Below are 15,425 nucleotides of genomic sequence, written 5' to 3'. Positions count from 1 at the left end.
AACAGGGCGGTGCGCGTGCGCTCCTGACACACACACACACACACATACAGTCAGAGAATACACACGCACACACACACACACACACACACACACATATACACACAGTCAGAGAATACACACGCACACACACACACACACACATATACACACAGTCAGAGAATACACATGCACACACACACACACACACACACACACACACACACAGAGCCAATCAGAGAGAACACAGACACACTCACACACACACAGAGCCAATCAGACAGAATAAACACACACACACGCACGCACACACACTCACACACACACACACAGAGGAATAAGCAATCAGCAAGGCTGCAGACACATTGATCTCACCTCCAGTTTGGCAAACTTGTCAGCTTTGTAGCAGGCATACTCCGCATTAATGAGCTTCGTCAGGAGGAACTCGTGAAACCCCGGCCCCTGCAGAGACGGAGGAAACAGACTCAGCATACACAAACAACCAAAATGGCAGACAGGAACCACGGTCAATTAAAGGTCTTCTGTTTATTGCGGATTTCTCTGATAAGATAACCCCTAACATCCATTGTTAAGTGTAAGCTTGCTTTTAGAGTTGAATGTTTTTTTCAGGGAAACAGTTTGTATAGGTCTGTAGCTGGTAATGCACAGCTTGTTTCTTAGCACAGCATGTCTGTGGTGCAGGTAAACCCCTCTGTTTCTGGAGGCTAATGTGGATGAACACATCCGCCTCCTCCTGCTGCTGTTGGCAAAATGCCACCAAGGAATCAGATCCAACAAGATGTGAGTGAGGGACACTGTGGCCAGTCAGTGTACACACTGCATGCACATGGCCATCAGTTTACATTAGTCTAGACTCATCACTGCTCAAATCCTCCAGCCTCTGCATTATATGGATGCATTTAGCTAATTAACAGGCTCCTCTATCAGCCTCCAGATGATACACAGATCAGTCTATCTGAGCTGCACCTGCCTGAACTGATGCTCAGACAGCTGTATGTAACTGTACAGCAGTGGGGGGAGTGGGGAGAGGGGCTCTCATTTCAGTGTAATGACAAGCAGCAGCCACTAGATGGATCCCTGCCTCAGGAGCTGCAGGAGTTTCGGAGTTGTTTTGGCTCACCTTTCTGAAGACCGCAGGGTCTGGGAGAGCAGGCCCAAAGAAAGGCACATCGTCCCGCGCAGTCACGGACACCTGGAGAGGGACACACCCAGAGACGGCACACCTGAGCGCACACACACCACCACACAGGGCTCCTGTGGTGCAGGAGGGCACCTGCAGGAGACCCTGAGATTCAGGAAGCTGAGGCTGACAGCACTGTGCAGACCGCTGTTCAGGAAAACACCGCAGTGAGACAGTGCCTTGTGCAGTGAGACAGTGCCTTGCGCAGTGAGACAGTACCTTGTACAACACGTTGTCAGAGCAGGCGTTCTCCACCTGAACCACCACGTAGGCATGCAGGAAGTTGGAGGCGATCATATCCGGCACGAAGGGCGTGTTCTCTTCCTGGAACACGATGGCCACGATGTCATTTCCTATGTGTCTCTTCCTCTGCAGCTGCAATAAACAGCAGAATCTGCGTTACCATGGTTACAAACACCAGACACTGTCTCGCACTGTCCATTCTCCTGTCCTCCAAGGACATTTGAACAGAAGAGAACATCTGATTAGTCTTTTTACTGTACTAGAGAACATCTGATTAGTGTTTTTACTGCACTAGAGAACATCTCATTACTAAAGAACATCTGAAGTCTTTTTACTGTACTAGAGAACATCTGATTAGTCTTTTTACTGTACTAAAGAACATCTGATTAGTCTTTTTACCATACTAGAGAACATCTGATTAGTCTTTTTACCATACTAGAGAACATCTGATTAGTCTTTTTACTGTACTAAAGAACATCTGATTAGTCTTTTTACCATACTAAAGAACATCTGATTAGTCTTTTTACCATACTAGAGAACATCTGAAGCATTTTTACTGCACTAGAGAACATCTGATTAGTCTTTTTACTGTACTAAAGAACATCTGATTAGTCTTTTTACTGCACTAGAGAACATCTGATTAGTCTTTTTACCATACTAAAGAACATCTGATTAGTCTTTTTACCATACTAGAGAACATCTGAAGCATTTTTACTGCACTAGAGAACATCTGAAGCATTTTTACTGCACTAGAGAACATCTGATTAGTCTTTTTACTGTACTAAAGAACATCTGATTAGTCTTTTTACCATACTAAAGAACATCTGATTAGTCTTTTTACCATACTAGAGAACATCTGATTAGTCTTTTTACTGTACTAAAGAACATCTGATTAGTCTTTTTACCATACTAGAGAACATCTGATTAGTCTTTTTACTGTACTAAAGAACATCTGATTAGTCTTTTTACCATACTAAAGAACATCTGATTAGTCTTTTTACTGCACTCCAGGGCATCTGAATTGTCTTCTGACAGTACTATCTCTAGTCCTCTCCACAAAGAGGACATTAATACCCTGCACTGGCTTTGGGCTTCTTTCTGCTTCCTGCTTCCTGGTTCCTCTCTGATATCAGTCCTCCCTAATAAACTCCATTAATCACCATGTGGGAAGCTTTGTCTAAACCGCAGGCTGAGGTATTTTATCACGCGCAGTAAATGTCTGATAAAAATGTACAGTGCTGCTGTTTGTTTGCGCTGGTTAATTAATACAAATATTTATTTTCAGGGCTTGACTCTCATGTCTGTGTGTTCTCTGCTGCCAGATCAGGCTTGTTGCTTAATAGCTCTGTACCGTCCTTGCTTTTCCTAGAGAACAGCTAAACACCTGCTTCACAGGACAAGGAGAGACAAGGGAGGTATTTATGAGGAAGAGGAAGGCAGTGTGTGTGAGGAAGAGGAGGGCAGTGCATGTGTGAGGAAGAGGAGGGCAGTGCGTGTGTGAGGAAGAGGAGGGCAGCGTGTGTGTGAGGAAGAGGAGGGCAGCGTGTGTGTGAGGAAGAGGAGGGCAGCGTGTGTGTGTGAGGAGGAGGGCAGCACGTGTGTGAGGAAGAGGAGGGCAGCGTGTGTGAGGAAGAGGAGGGCAGCACGTGTGTGAGGAAGAGGAGGGCAGCGCGTGTGTGAGGAAGAGGAGGGCAGTGTGTGTGTGAGGAAGAGGAGGGCAGAGCGTGTGTGAGGAAGAGGAGGGCAGAGCGTGTGTGAGGAAGAGGAGGGATCTCAGGGCACGGTTACCTGCTGTGAGTCTCCCTCAGTGTATGGCAGTTTGGTGGACACGTGGAACATGATTTCCTTGCCATGGAAGTTGTGGTAGATCGATTCGGTGCCCGTCTGACCGTGGGTCACATCCAGGCCACCCCGGAACCTGGGAGAGCAGACCTGCAGAGTCAGAGTAATGAGGCGCACCTCCCACAAACCCCCCCCCGGCTCAAGTCTCTGCCCTCACACAACGCACACTATCAGCGGACAACTTTCACTCACAATTAACACACTCAAAAATTTGCAGCAATTCCAGATATTCTCTCTTTAATTCAGGGCAAGAGGGAGTTAGGATTTTGTCACTACCATTATGAGCAGCATGTACAGAGAGGGATTTGGGGTTTGAGACAGGGTTACTGAAGCCCCGTGGGTCTCACAGTGGCTCCCACACAGACAGAGGCGGCGCAGTGGGAGCTGACACCGTGTCCCAGTCTCCATGTCCCACACTGCTGGGGGGTTCAGTGGCAGCTACCCTTTGAAGTCGTGCAGCTCGATCTTCTCTCCCAGGAACTCGAGGAACTCCACGAAGGCTGGACTCTCCTGGCTGTTGCCAAATAGTTCCTCCTCCGAGGTCTGCAGGAAGTGACAGAGTCACGTTCACAGGACTTGACAGAGGCATTACCTGAGGTAACCAGGAAATAAAAGAGCCTACAGAAAGTGACAGGGTAATTTGGCAGGGCCTGATTCCTCATTCTATTGCATTGTGTTTAATCACAGAGATCACAAAGCACCTTCTCAGCCACCATGGGAGACTCAGTGAATAGTGCAATCACACTGTTACCCCTGCAGACTGCATTATAATCCTCATACAGCATTAGTCAAGCTTTGCCCACTGATGACTCAGAACACCTTCTACATGTAGCTTCTGTTTCTGCCACAATAAAGACAACAGAGAAACTGCACTCAATCACAAAGAACAAAGAAGCCAACCCTGAACGAGATGAATTCACACGCTAACAATGGAAGCAACAGCATTGTTTAATAAAACCCACTTCAGAATGAGTCATTCTCAGGAGTCAGTGTCCTGACAATTAGCACACAATTTAAAACTTTCACTGAGAACATCGTACCACCCTCTCCCTGTATGACAGCTGTGAGAGGTACATCCAGAACTCTCTCTTCACTGGGGATATCACAGAGGGGGACCTGCAGAGGTCACTGCTGAGTAGGCCCATGCTCTCCAGGGGTCAAAGGTCAACAGGCTCAGAGCCACATCTCCAAAAACACCTGGGGTCTAGAATATATCTGCTGCGAATGAGGGAGTCTCTCTTTGTAATGACTCTAGTATAAAAAAATGCAGATTTTATGTGTTATAAATACGGATATGACTTTAGTAATGTAACAGCATACTTTGCGGTCTCAAAGATTCATTGACAGTCCTCCTTCCAGAGTTATTTTGGATGCTTAGAGTTTGAGTTTTGTGGTCCAACTGGAGTCACACCAAGCTTACTGATAAAATGTCAGAATCAGATGCCAAACCCTGACCCATAATTCCTCTGACTGAACTGATTTCTCCAATTCTACCTGCTGGGCTCACCTGGCTGAACTTCTGATAGATGACCCCGAATTTGAAGTTATTGCTGATGACATGCTCGTCGAAGGTGACAATGAGCCGTGAGGCCTGTGGAGAGAGCAGAGCCGCAGGTCAAAGGTCACAAGGGAGGGCAGAGATCACCAGTGGAAGACACTGGACTTGCAGTGGATCAGAAACGGTCTCTCTGGATCCCTGGGAAAGCAGGAGGAAATCGTGATTCTGTCCAGTTGGCACAGAGATCCATGCAGAACTCTCTCCTACCTCCTATGGGGGAAAACTACTCCGACACAATGGGTGGATGTGCAGTGATCTTCCTCCAGTAAATACACCATCTCCTCCCTGTGTCCCCATATGTTGTAACACAACATGTAAAATTTAATATTGTAAATCGTTTTGGGATAAGATGCACTAAAGACTTAGAATGACAGGAGTCAGAACTATGAAAAACAATCAGAATTCATAAATATCAGTTAAAGTATGTAAAGTCTCTTGTTAGATTTGCTCCTTTGTACTGGGGAGCTCCATGCTGATGAGGCTCTGGGAGAGGGTGCACCTACCTTTGGGTACAGGACAGGGTAGAAACGATCCACATTCACCTCCTCACAAACCAGCTGTGAATCAAAAAAAGGATCAGGATCAGGTCACTGAACCTGCTATGACCTTCATCCTTTACTTTGGGCGTTGAGGGCGTTCAGGTGAGTGTTTCCATCATTTCTGCTCTCATACACTAAGAGGAGAACACTACAGTTCAGCAGTCCGTGGGTTTATAGGCATCTTCACACTGGAGTTTTAGCTCCTGCAACAGAATGGCTCATCGTGCAGATGGTGGCCTTACTACCCCCATAAACAAGCTTATTTGCTAATGTGGAGCGATCTCCTTGGCTGCTGTGTCTGTCTGATGCTGTTTGAAGCACAGTGGGAGGCCACGCCCTAACACTGACCTATTTTCAGTGCATCACAGTGGCCTGGCTTCAACATGGCGGAAGCTTTACCTTCCCACACAGGGCTCACTGAGGGTCAGCTGCGGAGCACAACTGGGGCTTTTGTAAGAGCAATGATGCAGAATGCCGTTTATGTAACACAAGACACCACCTGACCTGACTACCGAAAGCACACTGTAGTGTGATATTTGGGGAAAGGCAATGGATGCAGTTGATTGATTGAATAGAGGCCTTTCCTTAATTTTATGTCCAGCAACTGAAAGAAAAGACTGTGTCCAATGGCAAACAGAAGCTATACAAATGTGTTGTTATATCAGTGATGACAGGGTGTGGCACAGATACACAGGCTCACTGTGTATCATTCTCTCAGTCACTGCAGTGAGTGCCAAGCTCTCTGCCAAACTCTCTCTCTGTCCCAACAACTTTAATGGGCCTCACCTTCGCCATCTGGACAATGTTGGGAAATTCTGTCAGACAGGATATAGGGATAACATCCTGGTAGGTTTTAAACTTGGACCTGGAAACAACAAAAAACATGCCCAATTTTACGATAGTGCCATTAGATATATACTGTACATATATACTGTACATACAATCCCCTCAGCTTTCTTTTAGCAGCAGTGTCTCCGACTGTCATCCAAAGCAAGGGCAGGGCGGAGCTGGAATTTCCACTGAAAGGTTCCCATTTTGCGGAGTAACAGGTTTTACTGATGAGAGTCTCCCTCTCTCCAGGGGAAACCGCTCTGCTTACACCCTGTTTACACACTCTTTGCCTGCTGACCAGATGCAAACGCTCCACAGAGGAGACCCACTCACGCCCTACAGGCATGTCACCGATTTGCACAGAGCCACGCCCAATGAGGTAACGCAACAGGTAGAAAACCACGCCCACTCATCCTACCCCTGAGCACCTCAGACCTCCAGTCACACAGCAACAGCACAGCGCGGAGAGCTCTGAGGGAGGGCCTCCCGTTAAAGGGCATCTAAGGCCGTTCTCTAAAAACACAGTTTAGCTTTGTAAGCATCATCCCAAATGTAAATGTAATTTAAATTTACTGTGGGAAAAGTCAACATGATGTTTCCATATTATCCAGAACACACTCAGTTGGCGTGCATCACATGTTTGATTTCTAAAAGCTCAGGGGGTTTATCCAAACACCTTCCCTGGCTTTGTTTTGCTCCAGATCCACCCAATAGGCAGGTGGCTGGATGAGGTCACCTCTCTACCAGGCTAAACTAGCTCAATGAGAAAGTTCCTAATGGGCGTGGCAACTTTGCCTCCATCACAGAATGCAGTCACCTGGATTACAGAACTGTAGGGGTGTCTGGAACAGGGAACAGGAAACAGGAAACAGGAAACGTATGAAAAGGAAATGGGGAAAGAAGTCTGTAAAGAAGGGGGAGATTCACAGAAGAGAGGGAAAGAAAGATGGATGTGGAAGTGAGAGAGGGAGGAAGAGAGAGTATGGAGGGAGAGAGAAAGAGGAAGGAGGAGGAGGGGTGCGATACCTTAGCATGAGACGGAGGTGCTCCTGGTCGCCAATCACGTCATACTTCATAGAGAAGACCAGGTGGCCCAGCGTGCTGTCCATGGAGTAGTAATTAAAGTGCTCCTAACAAGATATGACCAGGAAACACTCATCAGAGAGGCTCTCTCACTCTACAGCCTATTTGGAAAAAAGCAAACTGCTGCCTTCATTGCTGGATACATGTCTCTCAGTGCAATAGAGGCTGGTCTGCTGTGGCATTCCAACCACAGGCCTCACTGTCCAGACAACAAAATATACAATCACCTCCCCACCTCTCCCCTCCCTGGCCAAGAGAGATACCAGTAATACAGCTGGGAAACACTGACACAACATACACATAACGCAAACATAACGTACGGCCGCCGTAGGGAACTTCTGTGATATGATCTCATTAGGCTCTTGCTTCACAGGACATTAAAACAGATTCCTAGAGATTTCTGAAATCACATGAAAGATCCTTCCGTGATCCAAAGACATGTTCCTGCAGACTGTTTCGATCCACAGTGGTTTTTTTCCAAATCAGGATCTTATGGGGATGTTAAAGGATTAAAGGAATTTCCCACAATCCCATGCGTGTCTCTGCTTGCTGTCATGCCTCTGACCCTCACCTTGCCCAGGAAGTGCTTTCTGTAGATCATGGCCGTAGTGTTGGACTCCAGCTGGATATGGGACGGGGGGGATGGCAGCTGCTCGGGGGCGGGGTTGTCCCCCAGATCATGATTGGTTCCCTCAATCCAGTATCCCCCAAACTGGGGCAGCAGGATCAGCGGGAAGGGGCTTTTACGTCCCAAAACCTGCAACAAGAGATGGCAAACAGGTCGAATCCAAACGCACACACTCACACACACACACACACATGCACACGCACACACACACACACACACACACACACACACACATACATATACACACACACTCATTCACATACACACAGTACAGAGCTGTACCTCGTGGACGCTGGGATAGGGAATGTAGTCTTCTTCAGTCTACAGAGAGAAAAACACAGTGATCATCATGCCATGAACCTACAGGCTTCACACTGACATATAGCATTCACACTCACTGCAGGAGATCCTCTCCATGCAAGGCAAACACTGTCACTTTCCACAGCAGTGGATGGCTAAATAAATCTTCCATTGTATTCTCAGATGATGGGAATATATTGTTATATCCATCATATGCATCCAGAGGGAACAGCCTTTGAGTGAGTACACTTAACTCTGAAGCACAGTCATAAAGCATATCTGAAAGATATATATCTAAAGTGTATGCACTCATCCATACAGGTGATCTGACAGCAGCAGCATGTCTGTAAACTGATGCACTGCCTGCAGGACATTGCAACATCGTGTGAAACGGCAGCAGTCTAAGGCTAACCCTGCCCCTTACATGAGATAAGAACTTTGTACATGTGATTTCCACAGCTGCCAGCCCACAGACTGGGCCAGGGGCCTGCGCTCTCAGAGGTACCCAGATTTGGAACTCACTTTGAGGGGGGGTGGCTGAGTGCACCTCGGCTCATCCATTCTGCTGCCCTGCGAAAGAAAGAAGAAACGTTTCCAACACAACCCTGAGACCCGACACTTGCCCCACATTCACCACACACTCACCCGCACTGACTCCCTCTCGTACTCACCCCACACTCACTCCTGCACTCACCCCCGCACTCTTCCCCACACTCACCCCGCACTCAACCCACACCTACTCCCGGACTCACCCCTGCACTCACCCAGCACTCACCCCCGCAACCACCCCCGCACTCACCCTGCACTCACCCTGCACTCACCCCCGCACTCACCCAGCACTCACTCTCGCAACCACCCCCGCACCCCCACACTCACCCCCACACTCACCACACACTCACCCCGCACTCACCCCGCACTGACTCCCTCTCACACTCACCCCACGCTCACTCCCGGACTCACCCCCGCACTCACCCAGCACTCACCCCCGCAACCACCCCTGCACTCACCCTGCACTCACCCTGCACTCACCCCCGCACTCACCCAGCACTCACTCTCGCAACCACCCCCGCACCCATCCAGCACTCACCCCCGCAACCACCCCCGCACCCCCACACTCACCCCCACACTCACCCCGCACCCACCCAGCACTCACCCCCGCAACCACCCCCGCACCCCCACACTCACCACACACTCACCTAGCCAGATAAAGCTATGCTTTGCTATGCTAATTATTAATATTACAAACAAATTAGCAGAGTAAGTGACAAAGGCTTGACTCTCAAGTTGAGATTCTAGTGACCGCATTGTCACTGACATCACCCTATAAATCCACTGGCACTGGTGCAATGCAAATCAAAAGGAAATGAACACTCTGATCATTATGACCGTGTCACAGAGGCAGCTGAAATCCCTCTATCGACTGCTGTAGCCTCACGATATTCAGATCAGCTTCTTACATCATTCCCTCTGTGTCCAGGGATACGGCTATGAACTGCCTTGCTAAGCTGTGATGGGTGACGATTGAGAGGGTGACAGAGACCTTTTGCAAAGCAAAGTCCCCAAACCACATTTTCAACACTTCCCTCCTGCACCAGAAGAGGGGCCAGCATGCATTCAGGGAGAGGTAAAGTCACCGCTTTAGGCTTTTGAGTGGCCGAGGGCCATGAACCCAAACCCTGACCCTAACCCTAACCCTAACCCCTAAGCCAACACATCAGGCTTCCAGAACAACATGCTGCCTCCTCCAACAGGACTCACTCTTCAGGAAATCATCTCCCCTGAATCCTCCAGCACACCACAGTGGTGAATACCATATAGAAACAGAAAGTTCCTCAGCGATCTTGTTCCAGGAGAAATGTTCATTTTTAGAGCATGTGATTTGTTATACAATGTTTTCAGACATCAGGGCACACAGTTACAGCTGAGGTGTTACAAAAAGCATTACGTAACATACAAATCTGAAACACAGCCTGAAATCTGAAATATTAATAGATGTGAAAATATCAATAGTTATTTCAGAGCAGCCCAGCGCAGCAGGGTGTGAGCACTCTATGACTAACATCCAGCTGAAAGCACAGTGTAACTCTCACAATTCTGATCCCGCAAAAAAACTGCAAATATACTGTAAATGAAATCAGTCTTGATCCTCTGTGGTAACATGCTAACAGGCATCCGGCTCACAGCCCAAACACATGCGGATCAGCAAATTTAGGGAGGTAGAGGCAGAGACTGTGACCACAAAGGGGTCCTCCGAAAACTGCAGACACACAGACACACAAGCACAGACTCCATCCTTTAATGTGTGCATGTCACCACGTTCAATGTTCCCAGTCACTGAACGTGCAAACTGTTCGAGCCTAAAATCCACTGAGGGACATGAGGATAAGAACCACTGGCCTTACCACACACACCATGCGCATAGTGCACTGTGATCTGCTCAACCATCTGAAATTCTGACATGCAAGATTACCCCCTCTTTATAACCATAAGAGTACAGCATCTCTGCTTCCCGTGCATACGCCTACTGAGCAGCCCTTAAGGGGCTGCAAGGTTGCAGGTAATAACTTTTCTGAAGATCAAAGGGGTGAGTCAGGGAATGTATGTTTCTGAAATCAGCGATGAGAGGGCATATCTCCTGTGCTCCTGGCTTCCGGAAGACTCTGTGCACTGAGCACACTGAGAGCTGCTGAAAGACCAGTGACACTTTAACGGTTATAACACCCCAGTACTGCTCTCCATACACTTACACTAAAGATCACACCCTACTACTGAATCACAGCTGGGGGCGGAGTCTGTAGCAATGAGTGACAGCAATGGGGCTCTGTTCCGCTGTGACAGGTGACCTTCAGTAACCTCAACATGCTCAGCTTGCCACGAGCTGAACCCCAGTAACACAGCATGAACTGCACCCACCCAGAAGCCCACAGCCTCTGCAGCCACTGTGATGTCCCGGTTTAGGAACACCATTCTAATTTAAGTTTCTATCCTTACTTAATTTGCTTAATTTTCTAAAATTGCCTGTAATTACATCTGCCCCGTTTTGCCCTGAAAATAAAGAACATCCTGGTTGTTTTGCAGATGGAGAGGCAGGTCTGTTTATGAAGAGGCAGTGTGGGGTTCAGACTGCAGGAGCTGATATTTCGGTGGGTTCAGGGGCAACTCGGGCGGGCTCTGTGCTCCGGATGAGAGGAGGAGCACCCTGGGGGTGACTGGGGAGAAATGAAGGGTAATCTGAACCGTCACAGGGAAAATTTTCCAGTCTCATGTGAGTGCCTCTGTAGAGTACACACCTGCTATAGTACTAATGACAAACAATGAGCTGTGTTCTTTGCACAGGGAAAACACTTCGAGATAAGGATGCTTATCGGGCGGCTGGTCCACTTCATGGATTTGTACAGGTAAAAGCCAGCAGAGCTGTATTTGTAAAAGCATTGTGAGAGGAATAACATTAGGGCTTAATCAGGAAAGCTTTTCAAATCTCTCAAAAGGAATGTGTGCGGAGCAAAGACTGTTAATTCCTGATCTGTTGCACAAGTCATTAAAATGGTTTTCTTACTTAAAAACACCAGTCAAATGCTTGCTCAGCTATACTGAATAGGATTGAGCCGGAGTTTTCGTTAAAACAGAAGTAAGTTCTGGGTGTGAAACTGAAAGGATTATCATTCAGAGAGCTGTGGCCCAGGAGTGCATCCACTCTGACCACCCCAAAGAAGCAACTAGAAAAACCATCAAGCCTTTCAGCATCTATGGCCAGGAGCAGGGGTCTCCCTCACCCCCCTGCAGGGCCACTCACTAAGCTGCCAAAACCCAGCCTCTTTCCCCAGCATATCCTGTGGAGTTTTATTTATGTGTTTATTATTTATTATTATTTAGCTGATACACTCATCCAGAGCATCTCACAAGTCGGTCAGAGGAAGATGTGTGTATTGTCTCTGTTCTGACAGCAGATGAAGCGTACACCTTGCTCTTGAAATGATCATAAAGGAAAAGCCTTCTCTGTCTATTTGCATAAGAAGTGTCAAACAAAAAGCCATAAGCATCACCACAGGATCAACATATGAGCAAGAAAACACAGCCTGACACACACCTGCATACACACTGCACCTCTCACCCACCTGTAACGCTACAGTGACACAGGACAGTGAAGTGTAAATCAAAGATAACACTGATCTACCGCACTGTAAACCTTCACTCCGGGTGAGGGGTGCTGAGGGGTACAGGATATATTCTGGCTCTGGGAACCAACAAATAATTTTATTCCGACTGGGTGCTGGAAGGGTGTGAGCTTTCCTGTGGCAAAGAGTGGACACCAATCAGGAGCCATCTTCGCACAGACTGACACCTCTGACGAATCAGGGCTCTGTACAGGCAATCAGATAAAACTGAAATCCGCATGGATAAGTGTGAAGTTACTGGACTTTCTTGGAGAGTCCTGAGGGTGTTCTGGTTCAGGTCATTGCTAGGTCTTTGCATTGTGCTGCAGTGGTAGGTCTGACACCAGTGGCTCTAAGGTGAGTGTAAAGAACCTCATTCATGCTGGGCATGTTTTTGACCCCCTTCTCCCACTGACACACAGGTGCCCAGCCACAGGCCACATGAGGCCCAACACTGCAAACACTGGCAGCGTATGGGTGCAACAGCCCATTCTTAATGCATAACATTCCTTTAAGACGTGCCGATACTGCCCATGTGTAACTCTGCTGAACAGCGTACGGACACGGGACCTCATCATGTGTGCTGGGGACAGAGCTGTGAGACCTGGCTGTCTGACCTGCCGGCCATCAATCACCACAGGAGCGGCAGGTTATTACCTTGCTTCTGGATAACCTGGAACTCTTTCACAGCCATATCAGAGCCATGTCACATGACACTGAACTGCTTTAACCATTATTTATGATACGTTTATTACTGAGGACAGGGAGGAGAAGTGATCTATAACAGCTCTGCTGGAGAACCACCTGTGGTAGCCAATCCCTATTATTTACAGTTGACCTCTAGCCAATCACAGTTGGCTTCAGTCTGTTGCTGGTCAAGTCTTTTCGCCCTTGGTCTGCTGCCACCCAATCACAGCTTTGCAGGTGCTAACCGGAGCCTGAAGCCATAAACAGATCACTTTTCAGTGCTGGTCATGCCAGTTTGAGAAGAGTAAATATTCAGAGATGAGCAGGTTTTCCTGGGTTCTCTGAGGGACTGAATCTATGCCTACACACAACCCAAGGCCATCTGAACCTGTGGGAAAATCCATGGGTACACATTCATCAAGAGTCACACCCAAGAGCCTTCCTTTGGCCAAGAGCAGAGCTTGTTCGCACCAGCGGTTCTACACCGATTCAGGGCCTGATAATCAACTGAATCCACCAGCCTTTCACCACCATCACCTGGCTGTAATCTGAAACACCTCACTGCTCACATCCTCCCCTCATCCTTCTCCAGATCATTCACAGCCAGAGCCCAGAAACACAGTGAGTCTCAGAGAAACTAACGTAAGTAATTAACATAAGCGCATCCAGTGACACAGGGCCACACAGCTTTTATAGTCACTGTGGACAGGAAGAAGCGGGAGGAAACAGGAGAAGATTGACTGAGAGGGAGAGACATGGAGAGTACTACACAAGGGGATGGATGGGCAGGCCTAGCCCTACAGATTCCACAGGTGGGCCAGGACAAAGCCTGAGGCTTGAGTAGTGGGTCTGGCCTCTTCTCACCTTTAAGAACCGGGGAGTGGCGCGCAGGACTGAGGGTGGGAATGGTGTGGGCTCTAGCGTATCAGAGAGACGGGGGATCCTTCCATCCTGTTTCCTGTGAAAAAAGAAACAGAAGGGAAACTCAGCATTATACCGTGACTGGTATAGTCACACCTCAGCGTGCCGTACGGTGGGACCACCACACACCCGCGGCCACGCCCGCAGCCACGCCCTGATCACGGCAGCCAGGCAAGGTTCAGAGAGGGAGGGTCCATGGGGAGATGTGACAGCAGCAAGTATCGTTTAACTTCTCTCCTCTCACCTGCCCGAAATTATCATCCTCATAGGGGCCCCTTATTAGTAAACACATACTGAGAACTCATATAAAAGAATTATATGCCGAGACTATCTTTTAAAAAATACAATTTTAGCTAAATAAGTGTAGTCAGAATATGTAAATTATTGTAATTTTGGTATTTTGTAGTACATGTGTAATTTGCATTCATATATTTTAATTGTATTTGCAATAGATTCTTGGGCTGAACAACATATTTCTCAATATATTACAATATATTTAATTTCTGTATGGTTTTAACTACGAAGTCCCACTCAGTCAGTGATAAAATGGCAGAAGTTTCTAAATAGATATTTAGCTCAGAGTGCCAAGCACTGAATATTCGTCAGGGGACACGAACTACGTCATGCTGTCCATCACTAGCACAGTAGCATGGCCGGCACTGCAGCGCCCCCAACAGGAGGAACAGACTCCCAGCCCAGGAGGTGTGGGGAACAGAGTAACACAAAGCTGTCTGTCTCCTGCTTCAGAGTCTGCGGTGATAATGAACTGAGCCCTCCTCTCAACACCCCGCGGCAAACCCCAGCCTCTGGGGGTGTAATCTGTCTTTTCACCTGTCCTCCTTCCACACACTGCCCTTCTGAATTTTCACCTGTCCTCCTCCCACACACAGCCCTTCTGAATTTTCACCTGTCCTTCCACACACAGCCCTTCTGAATTTTCACCTGTCCTTCCACACACAGCCCTTCTGAATTTTCACCTGTCCATCCACACACAGCGCTTCTGAAGTTCAGAGTAACAATTTTTCTTCTTGTGTCCTTATTTCCCTGTAATCTTAATTTGCATCTGAAACGAGATCAATCGTGTGCAGATTCTGTTAACCTTGCAGACTCCCGCATGCCCCCTCCCCCCACCCCCCCCACCCCCCCCACCCTGCCTGTGACTCGTTCACAAACAAAACGTGACTGTATGACTCTTATTGTGCAGAAACCACTGAATTTCAGCATGTTGGCCCTCATTCTTTTCTTCAGAGCAGCTGTTCTTCTGAGGGTAGTTTTGTGTTGCATGAAATTGCTTGAAATGAATTCATCTGAAAGGCCATCCCACTCTACTCCAAACTGTGAGCTGTTATCAGCTCTTGTCATGAGTGCAATCCTTCACACGCCTTAGCACTGTTCACCCTAACCCCACCTTGTGAGGGTCCCTGATTACATAACAAAGAAGTTAAGCCTGATGCCTTATTCT

The 15,425-nt window shown here is 47.8% G+C and overlaps 1 protein-coding gene across 6 annotated transcripts in view; it reads right to left on the bottom strand.

The window, feature by feature from the left end:
* The window catches only part of si:dkey-166d12.2 (rap1 GTPase-activating protein 1), a 72,969-nt gene that overhangs the window by 6,864 nt on the left and 50,680 nt on the right, over positions 1-15,425 (bottom strand). For all 6 annotated transcript variants that reach the window (XM_036530355.1, XM_036530357.1, XM_036530354.1 and 3 more), the window contains 14 exons: positions 13,907-14,000; positions 8,724-8,771; positions 8,184-8,222; positions 7,845-8,030; positions 7,217-7,320; positions 6,146-6,224; positions 5,324-5,377; positions 4,770-4,853; positions 3,705-3,805; positions 3,209-3,338; positions 1,397-1,552; positions 1,118-1,189; positions 352-438; positions 1-23 (listed from right to left, as the gene is read on the bottom strand). The exon at positions 1-23 is cut by the window's left edge and continues 118 nt beyond it. In XM_036530355.1, coding sequence (XP_036386248.1) covers positions 1-23; positions 352-438; positions 1,118-1,189; positions 1,397-1,552; positions 3,209-3,338; positions 3,705-3,805; positions 4,770-4,853; positions 5,324-5,377; positions 6,146-6,224; positions 7,217-7,320; positions 7,845-8,030; positions 8,184-8,222; positions 8,724-8,762 — 1,154 coding nt within the window. In that variant the 5' untranslated portion in view covers positions 8,763-8,771; positions 13,907-14,000. The remainder of the gene's footprint in view (positions 24-351; positions 439-1,117; positions 1,190-1,396; positions 1,553-3,208; positions 3,339-3,704; positions 3,806-4,769; positions 4,854-5,323; positions 5,378-6,145; positions 6,225-7,216; positions 7,321-7,844; positions 8,031-8,183; positions 8,223-8,723; positions 8,772-13,906; positions 14,001-15,425) is intronic.

The sequence above is a fragment of the Megalops cyprinoides genome, chromosome 6 (genome assembly GCF_013368585.1).
Source record: "Megalops cyprinoides isolate fMegCyp1 chromosome 6, fMegCyp1.pri, whole genome shotgun sequence".
In the NCBI taxonomy this organism is placed as follows: domain Eukaryota; kingdom Metazoa; phylum Chordata; class Actinopteri; order Elopiformes; family Megalopidae; genus Megalops; species Megalops cyprinoides.
This window is presented reverse-complemented; position numbering and strand designations above follow the sequence as displayed.